We start from the raw sequence: 26,197 nt of genomic DNA on the forward strand, positions 1-26,197 counted from the left end.
CCTGGCACAGAATAGTATTAGTGTGGCCACAACAATGTGATTTGTAAAGCACTTCAGGATCGACGTGAACATTGCAATGCGACCAAGATGATGCTTACAATGCGACTCGTGAACTTGGGAATGTGCAGCTCTAAGAGCTGTAAACCCCACTAAGCATTCTGCCCGAGAATGCCGCCTTGCGCATTTTGGAGATCGGCCTTAGCAAGGAATACCCTCCCTAAGTTCTGTCAGTTCAACCTAAGTAGTATTCGAATCAGACTTGACATGGCCTCTGTTTACTTTACTTCCGGGCGAGTTTGCCATGCTACATATTCATGTTTCCCCATTGATATAGACACCTCAGAGTCTCAGCCTCTCGCGTCCTAGAAGACAACACCAACACGTAACTTCCCTTCAAGATTCGTGTGCATTTCTTGCCTTTCCCATCTTCATGTCGCTTGCAATTTGATCCGGATTTCATCGCACCTTAGCATTAGTTCCACCACATTCCCACAAGTACAGTCGATGAATCCAACAAACCAGCTTTCTACCATGAAATACCCACACGATAACGCCATGCCGAGCCACCCTCAAGTTTCTTCACCCAGTAGTGGCAACTGCCATGGCCTATTAGTCCCTGCTTGAGGTGCGACTATTGGTGTACCTGGCCCTCGTCTCCCACTAGAAGAAAATGACTTGAATCTCAGTACTAGTCAATCGATCCAGTCCCGCATTTATGACTCAATAAGAGAACACTCCTGGGGCAATGGCAAATTTCCCCCAGATCCCACCATGACCGATCCCGCGGTTCATCAACATGAGCTAAGCTGTCGCCAAAGCTTCAGGATCATCAAGAAGAATCGTCACTTCCATCCCGTGAAAGCAACATCAGGGTTGCCAGCAGCGACCTCGCTTCTATCTACCATATCAGTTATAATGGGGCGCAGTACTTGGCATGCGACCAAGACATGGTAGAATTGTGACCAAAAGTATCCTCCACCCGAGGAAGATACCTGCTTACGGTGACATATTCCCTTGTCATCTGCGTTCATTTTAGCTCACCTCAGCACCACCACATCAGTAACTCCAAGGCATTGCCATTATTATCGTGAAGTCATTTGCATTTCATCTGGACCACTTGTGTCCCCTATTCTACTATACATCCTGCTGACCGCCCATTTCCGGGCATTGTCTATGAGTATCATGCATCGTACAACCGTAACGCCGTAATTGGTATCATGAGCCGTTGCATCAAGAAAGTGCTCAAATCGAGAAAGGAAACGGGAATCTATAGGAAGTAGTCGGAAGGTCCTCGCCGACCAGCAGGCACGTGTCTCATGTCGTCTGGCACTGCCGAAAAAATGCTGAACTTGGGATCGAGGTTCTTGTCGACTGTCATGATGGACGCAACATTTCCGCAGCGGTAGCAGTAGTTCGGGGCAGACCAGACGGTCACGACTGAGTTCTGAGGAAAATGGTACTACGGCATGTTAGACGCTGCAGATACACGGAATTGGGCACAATAAGTAAACATACCTTGTAGCCCTCGTTGACAAGTTGGTGGGCACGTGCGATGAGCTTCAGGCCGTTGACGTGGTTGAACTCAGTAGCAACTTTGTCGCCAAATAGCCATCCTGCGCCACGGGGGCTAATAGCCCACGTCTCCACATCTTCGGGATCACTCCAGACGAGATCGCAGAAAGCACCCTCATGAGGAATCTCCTGAGCTCGTGCAACAACTCGGATCTGATCGATTGTCCGAATCTCAGGACTCAGTCCACCGTGAACGCACAGAATCTCTCCGTCAACGATCGCCGCTAGTACCAGAAAGTCGAACACTTGGCAACAAGCTTTCCAGACAGACGCGTTTCCGTACTTCTGTTGACATTCCTCGTAGAAACCATAGACTTGAGTGATTTGCCGCGATTCGTGATTTCCCCGCACGAGCACAATGCGATCCGAGTATCTGGAGAATTTGTCAGTGAGTTGGCCGGGAGCTGGATGGAAGTTTTCTTACTTGGCTTTGAGGCACATCAGCAGAGTAAAAGTCTCAAGACTGAAATATCCTCTGTCGACGAAATCTCCGAGAAAAACAAAACGGGTGTCTGCGTTGCTGACGGGCGGTGAGATGTCTTGAGATGCAGATCGTGAGTGGCTCGGTTCGGTGGCCTCTTCATCATCCTCCTCCATTGCAGATTCTTCCACTTCTCCTTTGCTACCACGTCGTGTCTTGATCTTCTTCTTGAGTTTCGGGTTCGTGATCTCGGTCGGCGGCTCAATCAAGTCGGCAGTAATAACCGTCTTCGCAGTCGTAGGTGCTTCAGTCGCAGGCTCACCGGGCATGCCGCCGCTTACGCGAAATAGCTCCAGTAAATCGTAAAATTGCCCATGAATGTCGCCGCAAATGGTGACGGGTGTGACAACCGGTTGGATGTTGCTCTCTACCATGCACGTGTCAGCATTGCCTCAGATTCTCGCGATGCGCAGTTGTTTGCGGCGACATACCTTCCATTAAAACTTCCTTGACCTGTTCACACAGGGTCTTCATCACATTCTCGGGCAGGTAATGGCATTGCTTTGCTTCCTCGAGCCACTCATCCAGACCTGCGCCAGGCCGCAACCTGGCGGGACCTGGCTTAGGAACGTTGGAGCCCCGAGCCATGCTGCGGGGAGGGGGAGTCGTCGCGGGAAGTAAAAGAGTTGATCGATGCCCGTCGTGGAGTCGGGGGGTTCGCGATGATGGAGGTTTCTGTCCGTGTCGTCAAAAGATCTGTGGAGCTCGGCTATAAGCTCGTGCTGGGCTTTGTTGGCTTGCTGAGCTCGGTCAGTGATATCCTCGTCCAGTGGGAATGGGGACAATTAAGTCTTACAGGTGATTTGGGGCTGCTAACAGCCACAGGACTCTCGGATTTGGGTTTCCCCGCTACCATGGCATTGAGCTTGGCCTTAGCAGCATTAGCCGGCTTTTTGCCGCTTCTTTGGCGCGCTTGAACATGTGATGGCCATAGGGCGGCGGGAGCTGGGATGACTATCTGTGGCGGTGCTGTCGGGATTGATTTAATCCGAAATATCTGTTTGTGGCCGGACCTTCCAGTATCCTCAGCTGTGCCGATCAGCCGTACTATCAGCTCCGATACAGTACATACGCTGTCCTTATATAATTTATATATTCGAAATGCTATTATAGCCTATTACGCTCTTTTAAAATTTTATGTTTTGTTGTAGGTTCCAATTAGTCCGATAATTTGAAGCCCTGTTTAACGCACCAGCTCTTCTCTGAACTAATCCTCCGCTTAGTTAACCTCCTTCTTAACGGCCCTACTTTCGCTGTCGCTCTAAGCTAGTATTCAGCTTATAAAGTTACTAGCAGCCATGGCCTCTTAACCAAACACAGAGGTTAACGTAAGTCGTAAGGCGGTAATCCTCAAACCCAAAGTAAATCAGCCGTAGTAGCTACCTATTGCCGAGGCCAATGCCGGCCCATAACCCTGGAAACAAATCACCCAGCTAGTGCCAAGCTAGTAGCCTTCCCCTCATGACCAACTCTTCCGGAGACCCGCCAAATCAGTACTAGGGCTTCCAGGCGGCAGACCTCGATAATGAGGAGTACAACAGGTGGAAGAGGCCTAAGGAATTGTGGACTGATAAGCTGGTTCTCTATACGACGTTAGAGAACAAGTCCGACAGTTTCACCGTGATACGAAAAGGCAGGGGGACCCACTGGTTAGGTGAATCCCATTCAATTAGATACTATAACGTTGCGCACTGCTGCATTATAGCATCCTCCCCCCTAGGTGCACGCATCACACCGTGTGGCTATTCAATTCTAGTAGCCCTAAGTGGCACACACTCTTTCGTTTGGAGGTCACTATAGTAGGAAATATGAAGGTTATCAAGGCTTTCTTCAAACTAGAGACCTAGGTACACAATATGTCTATGGAAGCGGTGTAACTAACGGCCTGCAAGCCGATACAGAAGATAGCACCCCCAATACAGCTTTACTAAAGGGATGAGGCCGGTAGCTGCTGAAGTATTCTGCTTCTGTATCGGCTGGCAGACCGTCAGGATCACCGCCTCAAGGCTGTCGGTTGTAACGAAACCTCTAATAGTCTAGCTGCGTAAACCACTAAAGAGTCTGTAAGGGTTTGTGCTAGTAAGTAAGTCCTGCTGCGGAGTCCTTTAGCAATAATATCGGGGTCTGACGTATGGAGTATAGTGCTTTGGGGTAACTGAAGTATTCGAGTAGGGTAACTGGGAATAGAGTCGTCAAGGCAGTTTGCCTCACCAATGGGTTAGATTGATGCTTAGATTGATCACTGAAGTAGAGACTGTCTATCTATGAAATGCCTGGGAGTCCTGTCCCTTATATATCCATTCCCTCCTTCACTGATAACTGGGGTGTCAGGGTACGGCTAGGCCGAAGGCAATAGTACAGAGTGATGGGGAGTAACGGGCGTCCCTCCTACGTAATACCGGGTGGTCACTGGCGGTCTCAGGTAGGGGTGCCCACGGTGATGCATTGATCTCTGTCCTCTCTATCTTCCTCCGTCTCGACTCCTTACTTATAGCCAGCCGAGGTTCTCTCTTGGATTCTGGATGTTTGCTTCCGTATGTCTGTGTTCCTCCGACTTCGGCCAATATCTTGGATAGCGGCTCCTTATCTGCAACCAAGCGATTCCCTATCCGTTGCAAACGGCTTCAACGGCTCTCATTCGCCACAAGCGGCTCTCTAGCCGCCACAAACGGCTTCCCCGGCTCCTCATTCGCCACAAACGGCTTCCTACCTGGTGGAAGCCGGCCCGCCTCGGATGACACTTGTGGCTCTGACAACTCCTTCCCTATCCTACTTCGAGATGGTCCTTATATAGATAGCTAGGCCGCCGCTTGGACCTGGCATAACAGCAGGGTCGGCGATGCCAAGGATCTTGACTCTCGTCATCCCAAAGCTTCACATAGATTGTAATCATGATTCGGGAGTCTTTTGTCCGAAACACCCCTCCGGCGGCCCGCCGGTGTCCTGCGTTCAGTGTCCTGACACCCACTGGTGCCTATGGCATTCTGTTCTCTGACAATATCATCTTTGCTGGTAAAACTCACCTATCTTCGTGGTACGAAAATAGCCTATTACCAAAGGATTGGGTTATCGCGGTTACGAAAAATGGCTGGACTACAAATAAAAGAGGCGAGGACTGGATTCGACATTTCGATCAACATACAAAGCTTCATACGAAAGGTGTTTATCGCCTCTTAATTCTCGACGGCCACGAGAGCCACCACTAGACCGCTTTCGAGCTCTACTGTAAAGAGAACTCTATTATCACACTCTGTATGCCTGCTCATTCGTCGCATGAGCTCCAACCTCTCGATATCGGCTGTTTTCGTGCACTGAAAAGAGCGTACGGTAAAGAAATTGAGGATCTTATGCGGGCACATATAACCCATATCTCGAAGGAGGACTTCCTCTCCGCGTTCTTAAAAGCGTTCCAGGCAACTTTTACGATATCAAATATCCAGGGAGGTTTCCGAGGGGCAGGACTCGTACCGTACGATCCGGAATATGTGATTTCGTAGTTAGATGTGGAGTTACATAATCCAACACCTCCGGGTACCTCGTCTGGCTTTTCTATTATCTGGGAGTCGAAGACTCCAAATAACCCAATTGAGGCACAATCCCAGACCGAATACGTGAAAAACCGAGTTATACGACATCAAAATGGCTTTCCGACAGCTACACTTACTGCACTTGACCAGTTTGCGAAGGGTACGACGCAGGTTATGCACCGGCTTGCTCTTTTAGAGGGTGAGAACGCCGCGCTTCGAAAGGCAAATGAGACACTTAGCCGGCGGCGTTATACGAGAAAAAAAACGTTTACAGTATGGAGGATCACTTCGTATACAAGCTGGAGAATATTTACAGTCTCAGAAGCTAGTTAACGGAGAGTTAGATAATAAATCGCGCTGGAGTCGTAGTCGTACGAGGAGGCCAGAGATACTTCAGCAACGCTGTAGGACGTGCGGAGAGCCCGGTCATAATATGCGTACTTGTCAGAATAGTAAAGATATATCTGAAGAAGATAGTTCCGAGTAGTTTTAATTATTTTTTTACGTTATAGTTGAATTAACTTATATCTTATTGTACGAGGTCTTAAGAAGTGTTCAATTGGACCGTGGGGTACGTTACATAGTACTTTCGAGTGACTACTATTGATTCAGCGCTCTATAGAGGAACATGAATAGTTGATGCGTGTTACTAGGGGGAGGGTACTATAATGCAGCAGTGCGCAACGTTATAGTACCGAATTGAATGGGATTCACCTAACCAGTGGGTTCCCCTACCTTTTCGTATCAATAGTCAAGTTTCAGCTAAAATTAAATGGAATTTCCAACTTGTTAGTTATTATATTATTGCTTAAACGTTATCTTCAACGAAAGCCCCATGGCTATTCATGCAGACTAGTTCCGCTCCTGAGATGAATTTGCGCCAAGATCGCAGTCTCCGATTCTGCGACTTTATCGAATCCAGCGTGCTTGCTATCGATTTCCTACATCATACTTGGGACTCGAGTCGCATCTGCCATAGCAGAGACAGGAAAGGACGCCGCAGGTACACCTCGATTTCACTAGACTTTGTCCATTGGCAGGCTTGAAATCACCCAGGCTTTTTTACAGCCGTCGCGTACCGTGGACACTTAACGTACGTCCAAAGTTGGCACAGATGCACTCAATGAGCTGGGTTGTTCATGTTGGGAGCGGCTTGATATAGGTTTTTGATGAAAATAGTCATTGAGCTTAGTTGACTTCCTGTACAGGAGCTTTGTCTCTTGATCTCTGGATTTCGTGAAAGATCAAGTCACCAGCAGGTTCTTTGAGCCCCTATTGTAGTCCACTTTGTCATTTACATGTAGATAATGGCCCAGGAGAAATTCTAGCAGGGCGCATGGCGCTCCTCATCATTCCACTAGGAAGCCAATGGCAAATAAACGGCACATCCAGGTAGAATAGTATTGTATTGCCTAGCATACTACAATAGAATACTGAGCTATCCCACGCTATCCTGAACTAATCCAACCCATTCCAACCTATTTCGCCGTTTATTTTGTTACCAAACTTACTGGGCTATCCGTTATTAATGCACGCAAATTCGCGCTTCTAGATCGATTTAAACACCAATGGATGGGCGGTATTCGCATAGTCTACTAGAGCATGAATACACCGAGCAATAGTGAAATCAGCCATCCTGCAATGGCATTCTATCAAGCGTTAATACAAAGCTGCGGTATATAGATTTCTCTATCGCGTAAATCATCTTAACTAGCTAAGGCCGTCATGTTGTTGATTCGCCAATCGCGAAAATGCTCGTAAAGGGCGACCGCACGACGACTCACGCTAATAAGTATTAGACCCAAGTTGAAGCAATCAGTGGCAATTTCATTATTGCAGAATTCCTACAGTGTCTTGGAAGCCATGGCGCAGAACTGCCTCAGTGATATGAGCAAAGTCGGGTCCCAGGGAGGTATTACTCGTGTGAAGCTGAATCGTTAACGACCAGCAGGCAGAACATCCAAGCCGGGCGATCTGGGTCATATCAATCGCGCTTATCCCTGGGGTTTACCACGTCGCAGTTGATAGTGTTGGGGTCAGCCTCGGTGCGCAGTCCAAACCTGATGTCGTCACAGAACGACGCGGGATCGGTGTTGGTGTCGTCAAACTCGAACTTTCTGTAGCTATTCCAGTACACCTAAAACATATAATCAGTCGGGATGGTGCTCGGAGTCACTGTAGGGAGTATACCTTAGGCGTACAGCTCTGCGTGAGGACCTGCAGGATAATACTGTCGATGCGTTCGCAAATATGCAGATATACAAAGTTTATGCTATACAGACAAGGTAGATCATGTTGATTCGCTGAAATGCATGTATTTATAATAACTGCCTCACAATGGCTTTGTTCGTGCAGTAAGTCCATGCCCACTGTCTCTTCCCCCTTTTGTACCATATTGGATATGCCTGTAATATGCTGAGGACTCTGTGGTCATTCGTCTCTTGAAATTAGCTTCTGAGATTAACCCTCAGTATGTACCTGTGCCTATGTATTCTAGAAGCTTTCTACTTAATCACCTGTTACAGGTTAGAAATAATCTACCTAGAAGTTATAGCCCAATGGTCAGGTCAAACTACTCTACAGAATAGTTACAAAAAGACCTGCATAATAACCTCCAAAATAAGTCCAATCACCATTAACTTAGGTGTCAAGAAGGGGCCTTATCATTTGTTATTATACATCAGTACAAGTTATCCATGTTATCAGATTTCTTACTGCTATAGTTCCGGGTGTGCTTAACCCCAACACTAGCTGTAACCTCTTGACGCGATCTAAACTAAGCAACTAATGAAGTTACAGTATAAATGGCGCAATCAGGGGGAGCACTAAGTTATTCCTGATCTACTGCACTGGAATATCGAGCTATCCCATATTATTACACCCTTACTAGTACGCTGTTACGTCCCTGTCCTGACTAGTAGAATTATGGGGCTATTCAGAAGTGGGTCCATCCTTAAGAAATTGCGATAAGATCATTATCGCCCAAAAAAATCGGCCTCAACCCGTTTTGGTGGGGCAGCTTTTCCTTGACAAACCCAGAAGCAAGAGAATAGCTTCACTTAAACCTGCGTGTGTCGACTACCAAGCATAGTGCTCACCGAAATCATGGCGCCCGAAGCGAAAGTAGCGAAAAAAGACCCGAGGGCCTGGGATGCGCTGACTCCTCCACTCGCGGCGTGGATTTTGGATGCGATCGCAGCTATGGGATTTGCGAAAATGACACCAGCGCAGGCTGCCGTCATTCCTCTCTTTCTGACAAACAAAGATGTGGTCGTCGAAGCCGTGACAGGCAGTGGAAAGGTTCGTACCTCGAAGGGAGGGCATTATTTTATCTTTGCGAGGCATTTCCTAACTCCATTGCTTTCCAGACTCTTGCTTTCCTAATCCCGATTATCTCTAAGATCCTCGCCCTTGACGAACCGACGAAAAAACATCATGTTGCAGCCGTCATCATATCGCCGACCCGCGAGCTAGCCACTCAAATACACAATGTCCTGACCGCGCTCCTCGCCTTTCACCCAATATCGTCCGAAATACTCCCGCATCTCTCCAACGACGACGGCGATGGAAAGCGGCCCGCGACAACAGAACCGGCGGTCGTCCCACAGCTGCTTGTAGGCGGGAATATGACGCCCGCTCAAGATCTGAGTTTCTACCTTCGGCATTCGCCCAACGTGCTTGTCGGGACCCCAGGGCGCCTTGTCGAAATGCTCAGCTCTCGGCACGTTCACTGTCCGCAATCATCCTTTGAAGTACTGGTCCTCGACGAGGCAGACCGCCTGCTCGACTTAGGGTTCAAGCAAGACTTGCAATCAATATTGTCGCATCTGCCGAAACAGAGGAGAACGGGTCTCTTCAGCGCTAGTGTGAGCGAAGCTGTTGGAGAAATCATTCGGGTCGGTCTACGGAATCCCGTCAAAGTGGCCGTAAGAGTCAAAAGCATAAAAACTGGTGGCATCGTGGAAGACAGGCGAACACCAGCGAGTTTACAAATGAGCTACCTGGTAATGAAGGCGAGCGCGAGGCTTCCAGCGCTTGGGCAGCTGCTGGAGCGTTTGGAACCCCGGCCTCAGAAGACCATTATTTTCTTGTCGACCTGCGCCGCGGTCGATTACTTTCAAAACTTGCTGCCAAGTGTACTACCAGATGGGTTTGCGCTTATTCCCTTACACGGGAAGCACCAGGATCAAGTGAGACGCAAGAACCTCGAAAAGTACTTGAAGTCAACTCAACCTACGGTTCTTTTATGTACAGATTTGGCCGCACGCGGTCTCGACATCCCGCAATTGGATCTTGTCGTCCAGATTGATCCACCCTCGGATCCATCAAACTTTCTCCATCGGGCTGGACGTGCTGGAAGGGCAGGTCGAAAGGGCCTAGCGGTCGTCTTCCTCCAGCCAGGCAAGGAAGAGGAGTATGTCCCGTTCTTGGAAATAAGGAAAACGCCTATCTCGCCTCTCACCCATCCGGAAATCACAATTAGCGACTCAGAAGCAGATGCAGTGACCGAGCGATTTAGAGATATAGTGCGTCAAGATCGTGCTCTCCACGACAAAGCTCAGAAGGCCTTCGTATCTTTCGTGCGGGCGTACGGGAAGCACACGGCCAGCTCCATCTTCCGCGTCGCGGACCTCGACTGGGCTGACCTCGGGCGCTCGTTCGGCATGTTTCGTCTCCCGAAAATGCCCGAGCTCAAGAACTGGCCGGGCGACAAGAAGCTGGGCGCGGAGATGGACTGGGACACCTACGCATACCAGGACAAGACGCGCGAGAAGCAACGTCTCGAGGCGCTCCACAATCCCGACCCCAACTTTGCCGACAAAGTGGAAGCAGAACGGGCGAAGCGGAAGCGCAACACCGAGGCTTGGAGCGGCAAGCATGAGAAGGAGGACGATAGGGTTGTGAGGCGCGAGAAGAGGCGGAAGAAGAAGGATGTCGAACGGTGGGAGAAAATGACGGATGAGGAGAAGGTTAAGCAGCGCGAATTAGAGGATCTGCTTGCTGAGGTCAGGAGGAGGAATGTTGAAAAGCTTGCTCAAGAGGCGGCGGGTGGCGATGATGAATTTAATGGGTTTGATTAGTTGGTGTAGGAATGTGAATACCCAAGTTTCGCAGCACATGAGTCTCGGGGTCGTGTTACACATGAAGCAGTCTTTGTACAAGTATTCACATATTATGGGAAGCGAGAGTAGCATCCAACCTCTTGTTAAATTGGTCTCCCACAATCATTCCTTGTTCATCTATACATCTATATATATACATCTATACATCAGGGTTAGGGTTAGGGTTAGGGGTAGTGAGCCGTTTAAACTAAACATCTCATGACATTCTGATCTCTGACCAGGGGTATTTAATATGAAAGCACTAAGCCAGGCGAACGATGCTGGGTATACACGATAACTGTCTGAACCAATTCCCGTCCCGTCCCGTCCCATCATGGCCCTGATCCATCCAAGGGCTTCGAAGAGATATTTCGTTTTGAGGAAGTCGTAACTGCCACCATCATTAGATATCACGCACCGATTCATACAGTTACAGATCCTATCATACAACACCGATAGGACGGTGGGGCCGTGACGAGACGATTAAATGTTCTCGACAACGCGTGCGTTCATCGCCTGTTGAAAGCCCTGGTCTTGGCTGCCAAAGTCGTGGCTCTTGGAGCCTTCGCCGTAAGAGTTGCCCGCGTCCGCCATCGCGGCACTGAAAGCCGCATTGCTGGGCATAGTCTGGTTCGCAGCGGGCAGGAAGATGACCTTGCTGTTGGCGCTCTTGGCCATAGCTTGCATTGCCTCCAGGTATCGGATCTGCATGGCCGGCGCGCTGGACAGGATATCGGCTGCTTGGCGCATGAGCTTAGCGCTCTCGACCTCTGCCTTGGCAGCGATGATCTTGGATTCTCCAATGCGCTTGCTCTGAGCTGCCATCGACAAGGACTCCTGCAGCTCCTGTGAGAAGACAATGTCCTTGATGAGCATTGATTCCACCTGGACACCCCAGCCGCCGGCGACGTCTTCGATAATCTCTCCAATGCTCTGTGCAATCTCTTCACGGCGCTCGATCACGTCCTGGAGCACGCGCGCTCCGACGACATGGCGTAACGTCGTCTGCGTACGCTCAATGAGGGCCTGGCGCACGTTGGCGATGCCGAAGGCAGCCTTGTGTGGTGAGGTGATGTGGTAGTAGATCACGGAGGTCAACTGAACGGAGACATTATCCTTGGTCATGCACACTTGCTTAGGCACCTCGACAATTTGGATCTTGACGTCGACCTGGATCAAGCGCTCTGACAGTGGGTTGATCTTGACAAGACCGGGGTCAACCGCCTTGTAGAATTTTCCGAACTTTGTGACGAGACCGACATTGCCTTGGTGCACCTGTTTGAAGGGGTTCGGACAGCAGATGCAGCAGGGAACGGCGCCAAAGGTACCAACGCAGGAGCCGAGCGCGTTAACTGTGTGGAAGAGGGTGTTATTGATTACTTGCAATTGGAGGATGGCGGGGTAGCTCTGTGGGTCACCTACTCATGGATCCATACCAGCCTTTCGGATTCGCATCATGGCCGACAATGGAGGCATAACTTGCCTGCAAGTCTTCCTCGCGCGGAGGCTCGACGGCAACGGCAGCCATGTTGGCCTGTGGCCGGAAGCCGACGTTGTTGCTGCTTCCGTTGGCGGTGTCAACACCCTTGTTCTTCACTGTGGATGTGTCCATGCTGCTTGATGTATGAGACATTGATGGAGAGTTTTTAGGTAAGATAATGGGAAATGCTGAGCCAGAGGCCTTTAGGTAGTGCGAGCACAGAGGATTATGTATCTGTTTGCTGTTTGCAAGGGATTACAGTAGACGTAGGAAGGTGAGGTGTCCGAAAGTAATGCGACGGAGGGAGGTGTTGATGTAGACTAGGTAGGATCTCCGTACCAAGCTAGTGTCTGGGCTGCAAGCTGTAAAGGCTGTAGCGGAACGCACCTACGGGTGACGATTGGTCCGAGCTGACAAAAGTGCGGGGAGAGTTGGGGCAGTGTTTGAAGGAGCTTGGGCTTGCCGAGTGTGCAGTTTGATGAAGAAGTGTGAATGTGACACGAATTACGAGTGGAAATAACTTCAAATGGCTATTGTTAACTTCGGATGGATTTCCATGGAAGCCGTATTTTCCCATTGTTTGTATGAAAACCATCAATCCTGCGCGCAAAACTAACGTCAGCCCAATGAGGCGATGTACTCTAGGCATATACAAATGAAAACCACAGGACTTGTAGCTTGGAGAAGGATGCCGTTGTTGTCATGGATGCCAATCAGCGTGCCGATTCCCGAACAGCATCATGCCACCTTGCGGACTTGCCCATTACAGGTCTAGCATACTTACCCTGGAAGGTGCACAAAGCTTGGCCTTTGAAACCCTTTGATTCGGGCTATACGGTTCCTGCGGAGGCAAAACATCGAACCGAGGGGTGTCGTCTGACCACAATAATAAATACCTCGAGCGTCTTTTTCCCGCTCCAATTTGGCGCAAATGTGTCTTCTTTTACGTCTTCGCTACTACACACCACTGTCCTGCGTCGAACAATTTATCGACCTTGCAGTTTGGCATTTGGCATTTGGCATTGTCCATGATGTCAACATCTATCGACACATGTCAAATCGTTCAACACTGCCTCAATCCTTACCAGTGGGGAAGGTGCATTGTAAAGAATTAACGCACGAAAACCATGGTAAATCGCACATGGTGATCCATTGCGGCAATGCGGAAGCGAAATCCACTTTGCAACATTAGGCAAGTTGTGTCCTATTGGGACTATTCCCAAGGCAGCCAAGAAGCATCCCAAGGTCCTCTGCAATCCAAAGTCAAATGATGAGTCAAGGAGTGGCAAAATCAGATCGTTTATTTGCCTCGCTCGTGGCTATGCATGCTGCTGCAGCATGGGACTTCTTTGGCTTCACAATCCTTCCAAATTAGGTCATGTGTGGTATATGGCAGGGCCGGCTATTTGCTCCGAGTTTTCGACAGCCTAGCCACCATCAATTCCACTGCAAGCTGGACTTTGTCTTACGAAACTCGTTCTCTACACGTGAAGGTTTACTCAATTCTCTGTGCTTGCATGCATCGCCCCGATTCCGCTATACTCATCTGCTGACCGCCCCAATGCCAGCCACGGGCGATGTCCACCTCTCAGCCACGTAGTCTTTACTCTATTAGAATATATGCGGCAATCCTGCGGGCAGAAACTATACAGTAATTCAATTGACATCACGTTATCCATCCTTGGGTCTTCAACGGTAATGTGGGCCAAAGCCGCGTCAAGCACTCAGTACCTGGGCTGACCGGGGAGGCTAACTTACGCCGACACGGACGCTACGTCGCAGTAGCGATGGTTCAACGGAAGTCTGTCTCGGGCGATCTTGCACTGAATCATAAAGCCACGGGGCCATTTATGTCTGTCCCCCTAATTCAGAAGTTTGAACGCGTCTGGACTTGTAGGAGGGGTCTTGTGCTTAGTCGGTTTGTCTGAGAGATCGTCACCTAGGGCTGTGTTACGGGGCAGATTGGGCCCTCGAGTTAGACTCCAAAATCTTTCTTATGATGACACCGAGTTTGTAGTTCCTGTTTCTTGGGACAATCTCAAAATTCGGCAGCAAAGAAAGCGGTCACGCCCCGAGTAGTATTGCATGATTAGGAAAACTGAGTGGTCTTGATTATTCCGCAGTGGCAATGAATGTTGACGTTCATATGATACTTCAAAGTTGCAATTCAAGTTGGACATTCCCTTCCTATAGGGACCGACATGGCGCTGGATTCTCCCTGGACGTGCTCGCCATTCCGCCTGGTTGGCAAGGCAGATATCACTTATAGCATGAGCCATATTAAGCCAGGGATGAGGACTTCAAGGTATGGACCATACAGGCTGAGATAAGGTTTACAACAAATATGTCGCGCTAGTAAACCGGTAAACCAATCGTGTGGGCACTAACCAATTACTACGAAATACAGAAATGTCGGGATCTTCAGAATCAAAGGCACAAGGGCAAATGTTCTCCTGCGTAAAAAGACACTGTGTGCGTCGTAAAAGTGAAATACTTATTTCTGCAACTAGAGGGGCGGACGGCAGTGCTGCTTGAAAGGTGTTTACTGTCTTTACAGGTCAACTCACGCACTAGGTTACGACTGGTAGTTGTAACAGCAGACTTTTAAATGTACTCACTTGTAGGTCGTATATGGCTTATGTGGTACGAGTACCAACTGCTATGCAATTCGTGAAACTCCAAATAACCTACTCTAAAGCAACGGACTTGGCTATACCTTGGAATATTATGACTCGGTGCCCTTCTTACAGCATAGGCATCATACAGCGCCTTACCCTTCGGTGCCAAACTGGATTTGAAAAACAGATAAATATAGATTGTGAGTTGAATTAGTTGTGCATGAAATCCTCCAGGGGGCCGACGTCGCTGAGTTGCATCAACCGTATGTGCCTTCACATTTCAAGACCCATGAAACTCATTTCAATCTCTAGAGGCTAGTCCGATTACTCCTCGTTCCCAAAATATTTCATCCCATTATACAACTGTTTTCTCCATAATTCATTCCATGTGAAGTGATGGTTTGCGGCGGGCCCAGAAGTTGAACCGTCCCTGGTCGGCCGCACGCTACATAAGGCTTAGAGTCCTAGATTAGTCGCAGGAAGCTGACTAGTCCTAGCCACCCATAGCCCCTCACTCCTACGAAACCCAAAATTGCGACCACTGCGGTGCGGTATGTGGACGCCTAAGAGTTCGGTTTCTTTGCGGCGGTGCGCCTTCAGTATGCGGACTCGACGCCCATTGACCGGTCCCGGGTCGGTCCCGGGTTCGGATGTTGATGATGCTTGGAAATGAGGAAACTGTTGAGCATGAGAAAGAGTTCTCGTCCTACAAACTAGAGGATAATAGGGTCCAAGAGGGTGTTTTTCTCGCAGGCGCGGATGGAGTCGAACGCGGCGTCCGGAAACAGCTTCAGCCAAATTGCGAGCTACTCGATCCAGAGCAGTGTGAGCATTCCCTGATTATCCTCTTTCTACTAACCGTATACCGCGAATTTACTAGCAGCAGACTCTTCAGAGCCTTCCTAGTTCAACTGCGTCCTCGATGAAGTTCTTAAACCCGCAGGTTACCAGGCAACTCATGCATCTACACATTTTCCACACCACGCCGCGGAGGCATTGTCCACTTCCTGCCGTAGTGGTCGTGGTCCCCAATGGCCCTCGTCCAAACCAGCAAGCTCTTTGGGTCCGATGGGACCACCCACCTTCATAATTGCGTTCTCTGAAAAAATCGTTTAGGTTTTGCTCAACTCTTCGCAAAATTCTCGACGGGGCTTGCTTCGATAGTCTGGTTTTCCGAAGATCTCATGGGGTCAATGCTTTGATCGAGATCCGGACCTGGCGCCTACGCAAGAAAGGCAACTCGTTGGTCCAAGTTGATGGCGAAGAAGGCGGCCTGGAGGAATGCTCGCCCAACGACGAGAATACCGGACGGCTCAGCGAATCCTGGTCCTTCGATGATGTGCTTATATTGAGACGCATCGGTGTTTCAGCTGTAGACCTGGAACTCGTCGCTCCATGTGACGGATAGGTGTTTGGCTGCGCCTTCGCAGGTTCCATTGGGCATATATATGTACGGATATCCTGGAATGGCGACGAAGAGAGCTGAACCCGTTGCTCCTCTGTAATTCCGCGTTGTTTGCGCTGCAATCGCATTGTTTCTGGCGCTCTCGTAGACACTCCTGATCTTCTGTCCGTCTTTGAATAACGATGGTCACATATCGCAAGAACATTAAAGGGGCAGTCCTGGCATAGTCACCAACGTCAGCGGTGAGCGAGATCACTCCAAGTATACCCAGAGCCCGATTTTGCTCGTAGCCGCCGCAACAAAGGATGCTACGGGGCCGTTGTTCATAGTTACCCAATTGCAAGCTGTACGTGTCCCTTTCGATGTTCTCCTGGTTGTGGAGCTGCTGAAGCATGGATGGGGTTTACTTTCAGCTTACATCGGATATGTTGCCAGGGCTATCTCTAGTTTATACCGGCCCAAGCCCCAACACAACTATCTGCGTTGCGTATTGAGTCTCGCCGGGAAGACCTATCTCCCAGTGTCGGACCTCCGCTATGCAGGTTAAGGCCTGCGTGGAAAACTAGCTTGCGCATCAGTGAAAATAAGACTTTCGTAGTAAAGAGAGAAATAGTCCTCGTGTCGGTGATGCCAACCCGCCCATGACTTCATTTTCCACGACTTCAAAGTTCGTAGAGGACTTGTCGAAGGCGACGTGATCATTCTCGATCTCCATGCAGTTGTTTTTGGGACCTAATTCCATGTCTGCCAGCTTGGCCATATAGTCCATTTGTTACTTGTGCTGTCCGCAACAAAGCCATCACCTTCGGGCACCAAATCACCGTCTCAAATTTGGGTAGCGGACTGGTTTCAGAACTTCTTCACTCATCCGGTGGCAGTAGCGGTAACATCGCCGTCCTCGACGTCAGCATCGCATTCGTCACACTCTGGCGGTTCGGAGAGACACATATCGCTGCAAAGGAACGTGGGTTTTGAGTGCGCCAACTAGACCCCAGTAACCGGATCACCACCGTGGGTGCAATACCAGGAAGCACAACGAATTTGTCAATTTCTGGTCATCCACCTCACGAGAAGCACCTCTAGACGAAACGGTTAACCGTGACACAAACAAGAAACAATACTGAGCATGAGACGTTGTGGAGGTGTTGGTTTCTGCACTGAATCCATACAGGCGAGAGTACTTTGTAGCGACAACTTGGAATCTATAACTGCTTTTGGTGACGATTAGTTCTTACTAGGCTGGAGTGGGAGGTCATCAACATGGGTCAAGGAGGTGCCTGATCTTGCCTAACACCATGAAAGCTAGGGTTTTAGACGCATTCAGCATGCCCGTCTACTGCAGGCAAGCAGTCGGCACCAACATATAGTATAACTGGCTGACTGAACAATCACCCACTTGTTCAGGAACAAGCCTGCGTTTCGATACGCATTAACTTATCAAGCCCAGATGGCCCATAGCCGCTCAAAATCATGCAATAAGCTGTGCAACAATCGTCCTTGGTAATATCTGAGGCTGTAGATTTCACTTGCAGTTCAGCACATAGAGCCCTTAACGGCACAGTCTCTTGCGGCGCTCAGTCCTCTGAGGTCTACTACCTCATGGTGAGAGCCGAATAGCCCCGGATGTCAGTTACGTCAAAGCTACGACGAAACCAGTGGAAACTCTGGCATAGAGGCTTTTTGCAGTGAGGTCTAAGTTGGCTGTAAAAAGTTCCCGTTGCACAGGCGCATAATACGGCTCGAAATTGGGTTTCGTTGTCCATAAACCCGATTGGTTATTAGTCAGCCGAATATCAGGCAGTCAACTTAATCTTTCGCAACCTCCCGTTGAAGGACACGCGGCACCCATTGTCAAAGACCCACCTTGAAAACACAATCGAGTCTACTTTGTCCTGTATCTGAGAACTGCTCAGCCGGTCTGTCGCCGGTACGGGAAACACCCGACAGTGGACAGCTTTGCAGCTCAAGGCCAGAGGTTAACTGCCAGCATTTGGTAGTTCGCTGGGAAGGTCCAGCCAATAGTCTTACTTGTCTGTTCCCCGCAATTCTCCCCAAGCCTTGGCGGCATGGACCCAATTTCACTATACTCCGTCTTCGACCTCGTGATATCCCTGTCTTTTCTCCAAGCTGAGGATAGACTTATCCGAGTCCCAACTTCGAGGTAAACTCGAGATTTCCTGTAAGGTCGGGGACTCTCAACCAGTATAGAGGAAACTAGATGGATTATTGAGTGACATGATCTTGCTTCTAGAATTCTGACCGGATTAGGTGTTTCTACCGGTTGCGTCTACCGGAGTAATGTAATTACTAGGTATGCCAGATTCCTGACCCGCAGGTTTGCGTCGTCCTTAATTTCCTGTGTCTCTGCACTTGCGGGGCAGAAAATTCTAACCCCTATCTGAAATAAACCGATCTACTTATTGTCCTCTCTCTGCACACCGCATGGTGGCGAGTATGACAGGGATAACCACTAGCGTTCGTGATATCACTCTACTGTAGGGACCTGTTGAATCCCTGCCTTTCTAGCTTGCTAATAAATACGGCGGCAGCCCTCTTCCGGGGCAAGAGTTAGGATCGTTGTTCGTTGTTGCAGGTCATTTCTCGTGCACATGATGTGGATGAAACTCCTTCCGATTGCTTCGCTGCAAATCCTTGCTCTTGGAGCGTCTATTCAAGGCCCATGGCAGGTCGCCGACTGCTCCAAATTTGGCGCATCGACGCAGGCTATTGGCAATAACAGCCGAGTCTTGAACGCCACTTACTATCCTACCAATGCGCTGAACATCAGCAACACCTTCAACGCGGTGCCAGTATGTCTCATCTCTGGAAAAGTATCATACGGCACAAACGATCTGTCATGTTCGAGGTCTGGCTCCCGGACGTAGCTGACTACACCGGCCGATTCGTTGTCGTTTGTAAGTCCTATCACCATCATTCTCTTTAGTTGAATTGCATGCTCACATTGCACCCAGGGAACGGGGGTTGCAGTCGGAGATGATAGACAAAGTCAACAGCGGTTATGCTGTAGCTGGAGGTGATTCCGGGCATCGGGCATCGGAGAATAATGACGGGGCTGGAGAGCCGGGGGTACGCATATCCTATATGCATGACGCCGATCAAGTCAACACCTGGATACACAAGTCGATTGCGTATTTCACACCGGCTGCCAGGTCTCTCATCGAAGCGTTTTACCGCCAAAAAACGAAACGTAGCTACTATATTAGTTGCTCTACTGGTGGTGCCCAGGGATTTGCCTTGGCTCAGTTTCATCCTGAGCTCTTTGATGGCATTGTGGCTGGGTGTCCAGGGAACTGGTACTCTCACCTCGCCCTGTCGTTCTTGTGGAACTCGCAACAAACTCAGGCATGTCCTTCCAAGTCCTCACGGCTGAGCCTGGTGTTAATAATCTGATTCGCAGGGATTGTCTTTCTTGCCTCAAGAAACTCTGGACCTGATCACCCGGACGGCCCTATCAGAGTGTGACACTCTGGACGGCGTCGAAGATGGAGTCATCGAGAACCCCCTGATCTGCGACTTCGATATCGCTTCGCTGGAATGCTCTTCTTCGACCAATTCACCCACGTGTCTGACCCAAGCGCAAATAGCCGCAGCCAAGAAGATATATGCCGGGCCTCGCTCTGCCACCACCAACACGAGCTTGTATCCCGGATTCTCCGTGGGAAGCGAGATTGAATGGATGTATCAAGAGGCAACTCTCGCAGATGCCTTCGCCGTCCCCATCCTCCAGAATATGGTCTTCGACAACTTGACGTACGATGCCGATACTTTCAACTGGGGCACTGATGTGGATGCTCTGGATGAGAAAGTGGGCACTTACATCGATGAGATCAGTCCAGATTTATCGGCCTTCAAGGCTGCTGGAGGAAAGATGCTCGTCTTGCAATCCTGGGCCGACCCCTACAATGCCGCAACATGGCCAATCCAGCACTTGGGACAGCTCGAGCAATTTTTTGCCGGAGATGTCGGTGATTGGTTCAGGTTATTCATGGTACCTGGTAAGTGGCCACCTTGCTTTTGTTTTGGATGACTTGTAGAAATGCACTATACTAATAATGTGACTTTAGGCGGTAGACACTGCGGTGCAGCCACCAATTATCCCCAAGTCCCGGCGAAGTGGCACTCGCTGGAATCGCTAGTCCAATGGATTGAGACTGCAGAGGTGCCTACAGAAATGCTGAGCAGCGACCCAACGAATGAGAGCCTGAGCAAGAAGACGAGAAAGTTGTGTCCTTGGCCGAAAACGGCCAAATACCTCGGGGGTGATAGTAATGACTGGACTTCGTTTGAGTGTGGTGTTTAAGGATTGGTACAGTACAGAGGTGGGAAGGTACGGCCAAGTACAGGGCTACAAAACCCCGCCTCAAACCAGAAGTAACCACCATAGAAGAAAGAAAGAAAAACATCTTTTTTGGCCTTCATATAAATCTACATGAAGGCACTTCTGACTCAAAGATGAAAAGGCCTCAAACCACTCAGTTTATTCAAGGCACATATTTAGTATACCAATCTTTACTTTGATAGTGTGTGATTATAATATCCTGTTATACATCGTCTCCCAAGTCTACATACATGACTCTTGAACAGTTATTCGAACTCAAAATCCGCAAACTCTTAGCCATCAAAGCATTCCCGTTGATTGCGCGCCATTGAATTCCATTCTGCAACTGAAATATCGTCTGGCTTCACATTTACACGTTCATCATGTCGACAGAACTCAAAACATCCGATTCTCACAAACCTAGACAGCCTTTCCTGGGCGACTATAAGAAGGACCAGTTCTACAGGGCCGTTGGAACCACATCGAAGAAAGTCGGGATTCGTAGCAAGGCCCTTTGCGCAAATTTCAAGCAGGTACACGTCGAAATCGACTGGGTAGTCGTCAGTCTGAACATTCTGAGCATCATGGTGACGTCCTATTCTCAATATTGTGCTAGGGATTTAAAGAAGCGTTCCGACGAAATCCACCTCCGCCGTGTCCGGGTAATATTCGTGCAGCCTCGCGACCTGGGACTACGCCGAGAACGATAGAGCTTCCGTGAATCTTTTATAGCCTAGTAGTTCATTGCCGGAATTCTAAAGATGTCTCTTAGAAAGAGTTCTGGCTCGGGGTCATGCATGAACCTGTCTTTGGCCATCTTTTCTCGTGATACCACAATGGGATAGTCGCCTCGCTATAACTGCCAGACGCGCGGCCAATCTCCCTCGTCTTGCACGATGCAGAGGGAGTCGACCCAGGGGTATTCTAGTTCCAGGCCCACTAGCCTGCGTCACTGGGATCCTCGCACACCATATTTTCCGCCCCTGAACTGCCTTCACTGTAGCCACCCGCACCTGCTCCACCACTTTCTCATGCTTCACGAATAGATCCCCACCAAACGACACATCAATCCCAGATTTCACCTTCGCATGGGGAGCTTTTGCACAAATCGCATCTAACACCATACCATGCCGCTTCGACATCCCCTCTGCATCCAACCCGTTCTTTTTATCGTCCTTCTCCGCCCTCATAACCCGTCTGCATACTCTAAGAACCATCCTCGAGATCCAGTAGAGTCAAGGCTGTCGGTGAATAGGCCACTGAAGTACCCTAGGTCGTTTTCCCCGCCCACAACGAGGACTATGTAAGCATCACTGGGCACGTCGTTGATTTGTGAGGGAAAGGTATACCCGTGGTTTGTTTGCGGCTCATTCAGTACACTGAGTAGAGTCGCGCCAGGCATGCTTCATTCCATCAATTTTGCGCCCAGACTGTCGGCGAGGAGTTGTGCGACATTGTTGCCGAAGCGGTCGGCGTGCTTGTGGATTTGTATTGGGATGCCCAGATTGTAGACACACTTTCCTGAGCAGCACGAACACGGTGCTAGCGTCATTGTGTCGAAAGTATTTGCGAGCTAGAATGTTCATTGCTATTAAGAAATAATGAGAATTCGCGGAAATGCGGCGGCTCACTGGCCACTGGAAATGAACAGAATACTCTGGGTGCATCATCATGGGCTTTCAAGCTCTCAACTGTAGCGAATTAGACGGCAGTAGGATAAGATAAGGATCGGCACTTACCCCAATGCATACTTAAGTAACGAATGCATCCTTCCTATACTATACAATCACTACTAGACGACTTCGATATTAGTAAAACCTACGCAAAGGCAACAGATCTTACTACTTCTTATAGAAACTTATGTCCAGAAATTTAGAACAAAATATGCATATGTAAAATAGACCGCATAGTACATGCGACTTTCTTAGCAGGCGGTGTATATTTCCTATGTCTAGCTCAAGGGTCGGACTAACCCATTAAATTAGTAAGCAAAACGCTAATGATGTTACCCAACCAGTGATCCTGGTAAGGCAAGAAAAGTTTAATAACTTTTTAGTCGGATACACGGCTAAGAAATGAGGCTATCGCTGCCCTCGCCGGCGCCGTCCCCTAGGAACATACTGGCGGAGTTGGCTATAGCTGTGAAGGTCAACCCTCGCAGACTCACTACAACCAGGTGACTTACAGCTGGAACACCTGCCGTGGCAGTGTCAGATGGGAAGCCAATCATAACCCTTGTAGGAGCCCCGCCAAGCGTGGATGACTTAGTCGCGCTCCCTCAAACCTAAGTTGTCATCTTCTTTCCTTCGCTCCTTAGAGTAGAATCTTCGTCGATAGCACCTAATCGAGGTCTCTACCAATGCGATGCAACCCAGGTCGTGACAATAGCCTCCTTTATAGCCTCGTCCGATTCATCCAGCCAATTATTTTACCTAGCCGTATCAGCCGTCAGAGACCCAAGCCGAATGTTCAGCTAGCCTATTAAGCTGGCTCTATACCAACTTCCCTGTATCTAGCACATACTGTGACAGGCTGTGCCTGAAATGGGATCCGGAGCTGCAAGAACCTTGCGTCCGGATCCACCAAAGGAACCATCGAGGGCATATAAAAACATGGTTTGTGTTCCCGGAAAAGTCGCTTATTTTACTTTCCTCCTCAGTTAGATAATTAACAGTATTTGCCCATGTTGAGCTGTATAGTTTCGCAGTGAGCCCGTCACACATACTTATAATACCGGCGTTCAGGTTTAGCCGCTATAAAGTAACCACTCATATTTAGCTAACATAGAATATATTATAGTTATTAGCTGTAGTTAAGAGAGTTCACACTCAAATCGATTCACGGCTTAAGAGAGATACGATAGGTTATGGTTCTTGTAACATCACTTAGTGTAAATTATTGTATTAGCAATGTAAACTTCTCACGTCTCATAGCAAGAGGGCGACATAATGAACGGCGCAGCCAGATAGCTTAACTAGGTTATGTTAGTTTACTGAAACATCGGGCTAATCCAGTATAATCTCATCTTTCGAAAATATGTGTAACGAAACCTCTAATAGTCTAGCTGCGTAAACCACTAAAGAGTCTGTAAGGGTTTGTGCTAGTAAGTAAGTCCTGCTGCGGAGTCCTCAAGCAATAATATCGGGGTCTGACGTATGGAGTATAGGGCTCTGGGTAACTGAAGTATTCAAGTAGGGTAACTGGGAATAGAGTCGTCAAGGCAGTTTGCCTCACCAATGGGTTAGATTGATGCTTAGATTGATCACTGAAGTAGAGACTGTCTATCTATGAAATGCCTGGGAGTCCTGTCCCTTATATATCCGTCTCTCCTTCACTGATCCCCACTTGGATATGTTTTCTGCCAACATATCCTGTTGGTTGGATATGTAGTTGACCAACATATCCACCCCTGTAGGTCACGTGACCTGTCGGTCTTTTCCTTTCTCCGATGCGGGGTCCCGTGATCCTAGCGTCTGTATCCACCTGGCCTGCCAACGGGCCTGTAATGTTGGTCTCGGGCCAACGGTTCGTAACAATATGTCGGGCGGTTTTATTATGACTGCATATTCCAGCAATCGCAGGACTGGGCTGATATAGTAGATGATTGATTTAGACTGGTATATAACACAGGATTCGTTCTATCTCAACTCAACTAAGACATAGGGTGATACAATTCGTTGGATGATCAACATTAGAAGGCTAGTGCATGAAGATTGGGGAAGGGGGAGAGGGACTCATTATCTCTAAAATCGAGATGTAATATAGTCTAAAAAGCAGCTGCTGAACTCCATCCTAGGATATCCATGAATGTGCAAGACGAGGGGCCAGAGACCTGTCTGGCTTGGCAGTGTTGACATCGAACGAAGGGGTTCAACATCAAAAGTGACACACACACGCACTCTAGAAGCACTTTTCGATGCAACACCTCCCGTTCGATGCGGATCAATAAAAGCAAACCATTTCGCACACAGACACATTTGGACTCAAAGACCCGGAACTGGGAGTCAGGTATTATTGATATCACGCACCTGTGCTCAGCTGTGATTGTCCACGTCTCAGATACAATATAACTGATCAGTCCCAAATTCGAATGGGCTTTGCGAATTGCTTATCTTTTCTTCCCACTTGTACATACCTAACACGATGCCGACTACCGACGAACCCAAATCTGACCAAACCCAGTTTAACCTCGCAGTAAACGCCCTAATCAAATCCCGCGAAGGCATTATGGAACTGCAGCCCGAAATCCAAGCGCTCCTCGAGCGACAAGGTAAGGTCGCCCGCGAGCTACGACTCACCAAGTCAGCAGCCGAGTGTGCAGTCGCATCAGGCGAGGTGGACAAGTACAGTAGCGTTACCTTCGTTCTATTCAAAAGCAGAACAGAAATGCAGGAGATACGAGACGAGCTGAGGCAGCTCACTAAGTTATGCGATGAGGTTGAGGAGGAGATGAGGACGGCGTTCCTGATACTGTTGGCGAATCCGGACCTCAAGAGTTGAGCACGAAAAGCCTTTCTTGTGTATTGTGCTGTCCAAGGTCTTGTCCCGCTGTGTAGAGGAGAGGCGAGTTGGATTGCTTTAGTTTTGGGCTGTCAAACATGATAGCCTCACCTTTTTAGTATTGCGTAAGAGTCCAATACTAACCTGTAAGACTAGGGCATACTACTTCCTGTATTGTCGCCTTACATCAACCACCAAGCAAAAACAAGCAGCGCACAGTGATGCAAAACTCGAATGACGATCTGAAGAAACGGTTAATACCATTAGCTATAATGTTCCGCAATGACGAACCCCGGCTGTAGCCTGGCCGCTAGCCTGCTTGACGTCCGAGAGAGCTGCATATGCTTATGCATCGTAATCCAACCATAATCCAACCAAACCAGACATGAGCCTCTGTGGAACCCCAACTGCGAAAATTCTGCGGAGCCTCGTCAGCCGTATTTGAGTTACAAGTCATCAGGTCAGGATCAGGCTGCATGGATGCCTATCACTGGACGAAGTGCGACTGCGAACAATCCAGGGGCGAAAACGGCCCCCAAATCCAACTGACAAGGCATACTTAAATGGCATGTTTGCCCATTATCCCATTATTTTGGAATGTTATTTTCGTGCTTACACACTATCTTGCAATTACTGCAACGAATTTTTGGGACTATCGAAATGTCGAGTTCTCAATTCAGACAAATGTCATCAAAGACAACTTTGGCTCGTCCGACACCAGGTCTGGGCCCTCAAGAGCCGAGCCCATCATCACACAAGGCTCCAAGCAACGGCGGAAGCAGAGCTACACCGCGCTTCCTTTCCGACCTGATCAACACAGATAGGTTGAGGGAAAGAGCGGCGCAGGTTGAAACGCCGCCAATGTCTGTAAACGAGGTTGTCCCTCAACACCTCCGGATTCCACGGTCTAAGACTCCGTTCCACCACAATCCACGGGTCAAGTCGCCGTGGAACGGAGCGCATCTGCCTAGGCAGGGCCAGAGTGAAGTTGAGTGGTGGTGGAATCTGCCGGACCCGTATTCGTCAAACAAGAGACCCAAAGGCTTTCATTAATACAGCAGAAGAAAGGGAGAAAGGGGGTTTGGAAATCTCAACTCAACTTTGGTCTCATGTTAACACCCTATGCGCCAACCAACGTCTATCAGATGGTATCATCAAACCTACATGAAACTA

General features: G+C 49.0%; 8 protein-coding genes across 8 annotated transcripts; 5 read left to right on the plus strand and 3 right to left on the minus strand.

Annotated features, from left to right (window-relative positions):
• Positions 1–1,267: 1,267 nt before the first annotated feature.
• On the minus strand, positions 1,268–2,641 carry BCR38DRAFT_350102 (calcineurin-like phosphoesterase; the record flags this gene model as incomplete). Its single annotated transcript, XM_040856542.1, has 4 exons — positions 1,268–1,459; positions 1,516–1,945; positions 1,997–2,420; positions 2,485–2,641. 4 exons carry the CDS (start codon positions 2,639–2,641, stop codon positions 1,268–1,270), a joined length of 1,203 nt encoding a protein of 400 aa, XP_040712517.1.
• Positions 2,642–7,564: 4,923 nt separating this feature from the next.
• On the minus strand, positions 7,565–7,974 carry BCR38DRAFT_412285 (uncharacterized protein; the record flags this gene model as incomplete). The annotated part of the gene is made up of 3 exons (XM_040858673.1): positions 7,565–7,717; positions 7,771–7,883; positions 7,917–7,974. The coding sequence occupies 3 exons, from the start codon at positions 7,972–7,974 to the stop codon at positions 7,565–7,567; spliced, it is 324 nt and encodes a 107-aa protein (XP_040712518.1).
• A 711-nt stretch (positions 7,975–8,685) lies between these two features.
• BCR38DRAFT_488274 (P-loop containing nucleoside triphosphate hydrolase protein) lies at positions 8,686–10,661 on the plus strand (the record flags this gene model as incomplete). Its single annotated transcript, XM_040864251.1, has 2 exons — positions 8,686–8,880; positions 8,949–10,661. The coding sequence occupies 2 exons, from the start codon at positions 8,686–8,688 to the stop codon at positions 10,659–10,661; spliced, it is 1,908 nt and encodes a 635-aa protein (XP_040712519.1).
• Positions 10,662–10,761: 100 nt separating this feature from the next.
• On the minus strand, positions 10,762–12,691 carry BCR38DRAFT_53371 (uncharacterized protein). Its single transcript, XM_040865449.1, has 4 exons — positions 12,550–12,691; positions 12,105–12,241; positions 11,131–12,034; positions 10,762–11,073 (listed from the first exon to the last, which is right to left on the minus strand). The coding sequence occupies exons 2-3, from the start codon at positions 12,208–12,210 to the stop codon at positions 11,166–11,168; spliced, it is 975 nt and encodes a 324-aa protein (XP_040712520.1). The 5' UTR covers positions 12,211–12,241; positions 12,550–12,691; the 3' UTR covers positions 10,762–11,073; positions 11,131–11,165.
• A 2,748-nt stretch (positions 12,692–15,439) lies between these two features.
• Positions 15,440–16,188, plus strand: BCR38DRAFT_412288 (uncharacterized protein; the record flags this gene model as incomplete). Its single annotated transcript, XM_040858674.1, has 2 exons — positions 15,440–15,603; positions 15,897–16,188. The coding sequence occupies 2 exons, from the start codon at positions 15,440–15,442 to the stop codon at positions 16,186–16,188; spliced, it is 456 nt and encodes a 151-aa protein (XP_040712521.1).
• A 2,809-nt stretch (positions 16,189–18,997) lies between these two features.
• Positions 18,998–20,506, plus strand: BCR38DRAFT_460045 (tannase and feruloyl esterase; the record flags this gene model as incomplete). Its single annotated transcript, XM_040862367.1, has 4 exons — positions 18,998–19,100; positions 19,130–19,548; positions 19,604–20,201; positions 20,271–20,506. The coding sequence occupies 4 exons, from the start codon at positions 18,998–19,000 to the stop codon at positions 20,504–20,506; spliced, it is 1,356 nt and encodes a 451-aa protein (XP_040712522.1).
• Positions 20,507–24,367: 3,861 nt separating this feature from the next.
• On the plus strand, positions 24,368–25,377 carry BCR38DRAFT_443904 (uncharacterized protein). The gene has a single exon (XM_040860907.1). It carries the CDS (start codon positions 24,668–24,670, stop codon positions 25,022–25,024), a length of 357 nt encoding a protein of 118 aa, XP_040712523.1. The 5' UTR covers positions 24,368–24,667; the 3' UTR covers positions 25,025–25,377.
• A 38-nt stretch (positions 25,378–25,415) lies between these two features.
• BCR38DRAFT_53423 (uncharacterized protein) lies at positions 25,416–26,184 on the plus strand. The gene has a single exon (XM_040865450.1). The coding sequence runs from the start codon at positions 25,622–25,624 to the stop codon at positions 26,075–26,077; it is 456 nt and encodes a 151-aa protein (XP_040712524.1). The 5' UTR covers positions 25,416–25,621; the 3' UTR covers positions 26,078–26,184.
• Positions 26,185–26,197: the final 13 nt, after the last annotated feature.

The sequence above is a fragment of the Pseudomassariella vexata genome (assembly GCF_002105095.1).
Source record: "Pseudomassariella vexata strain CBS 129021 chromosome Unknown BCR38scaffold_12, whole genome shotgun sequence".
Classification (NCBI taxonomy): Eukaryota; Fungi; Ascomycota; class Sordariomycetes; order Amphisphaeriales; family Pseudomassariaceae; genus Pseudomassariella; species Pseudomassariella vexata.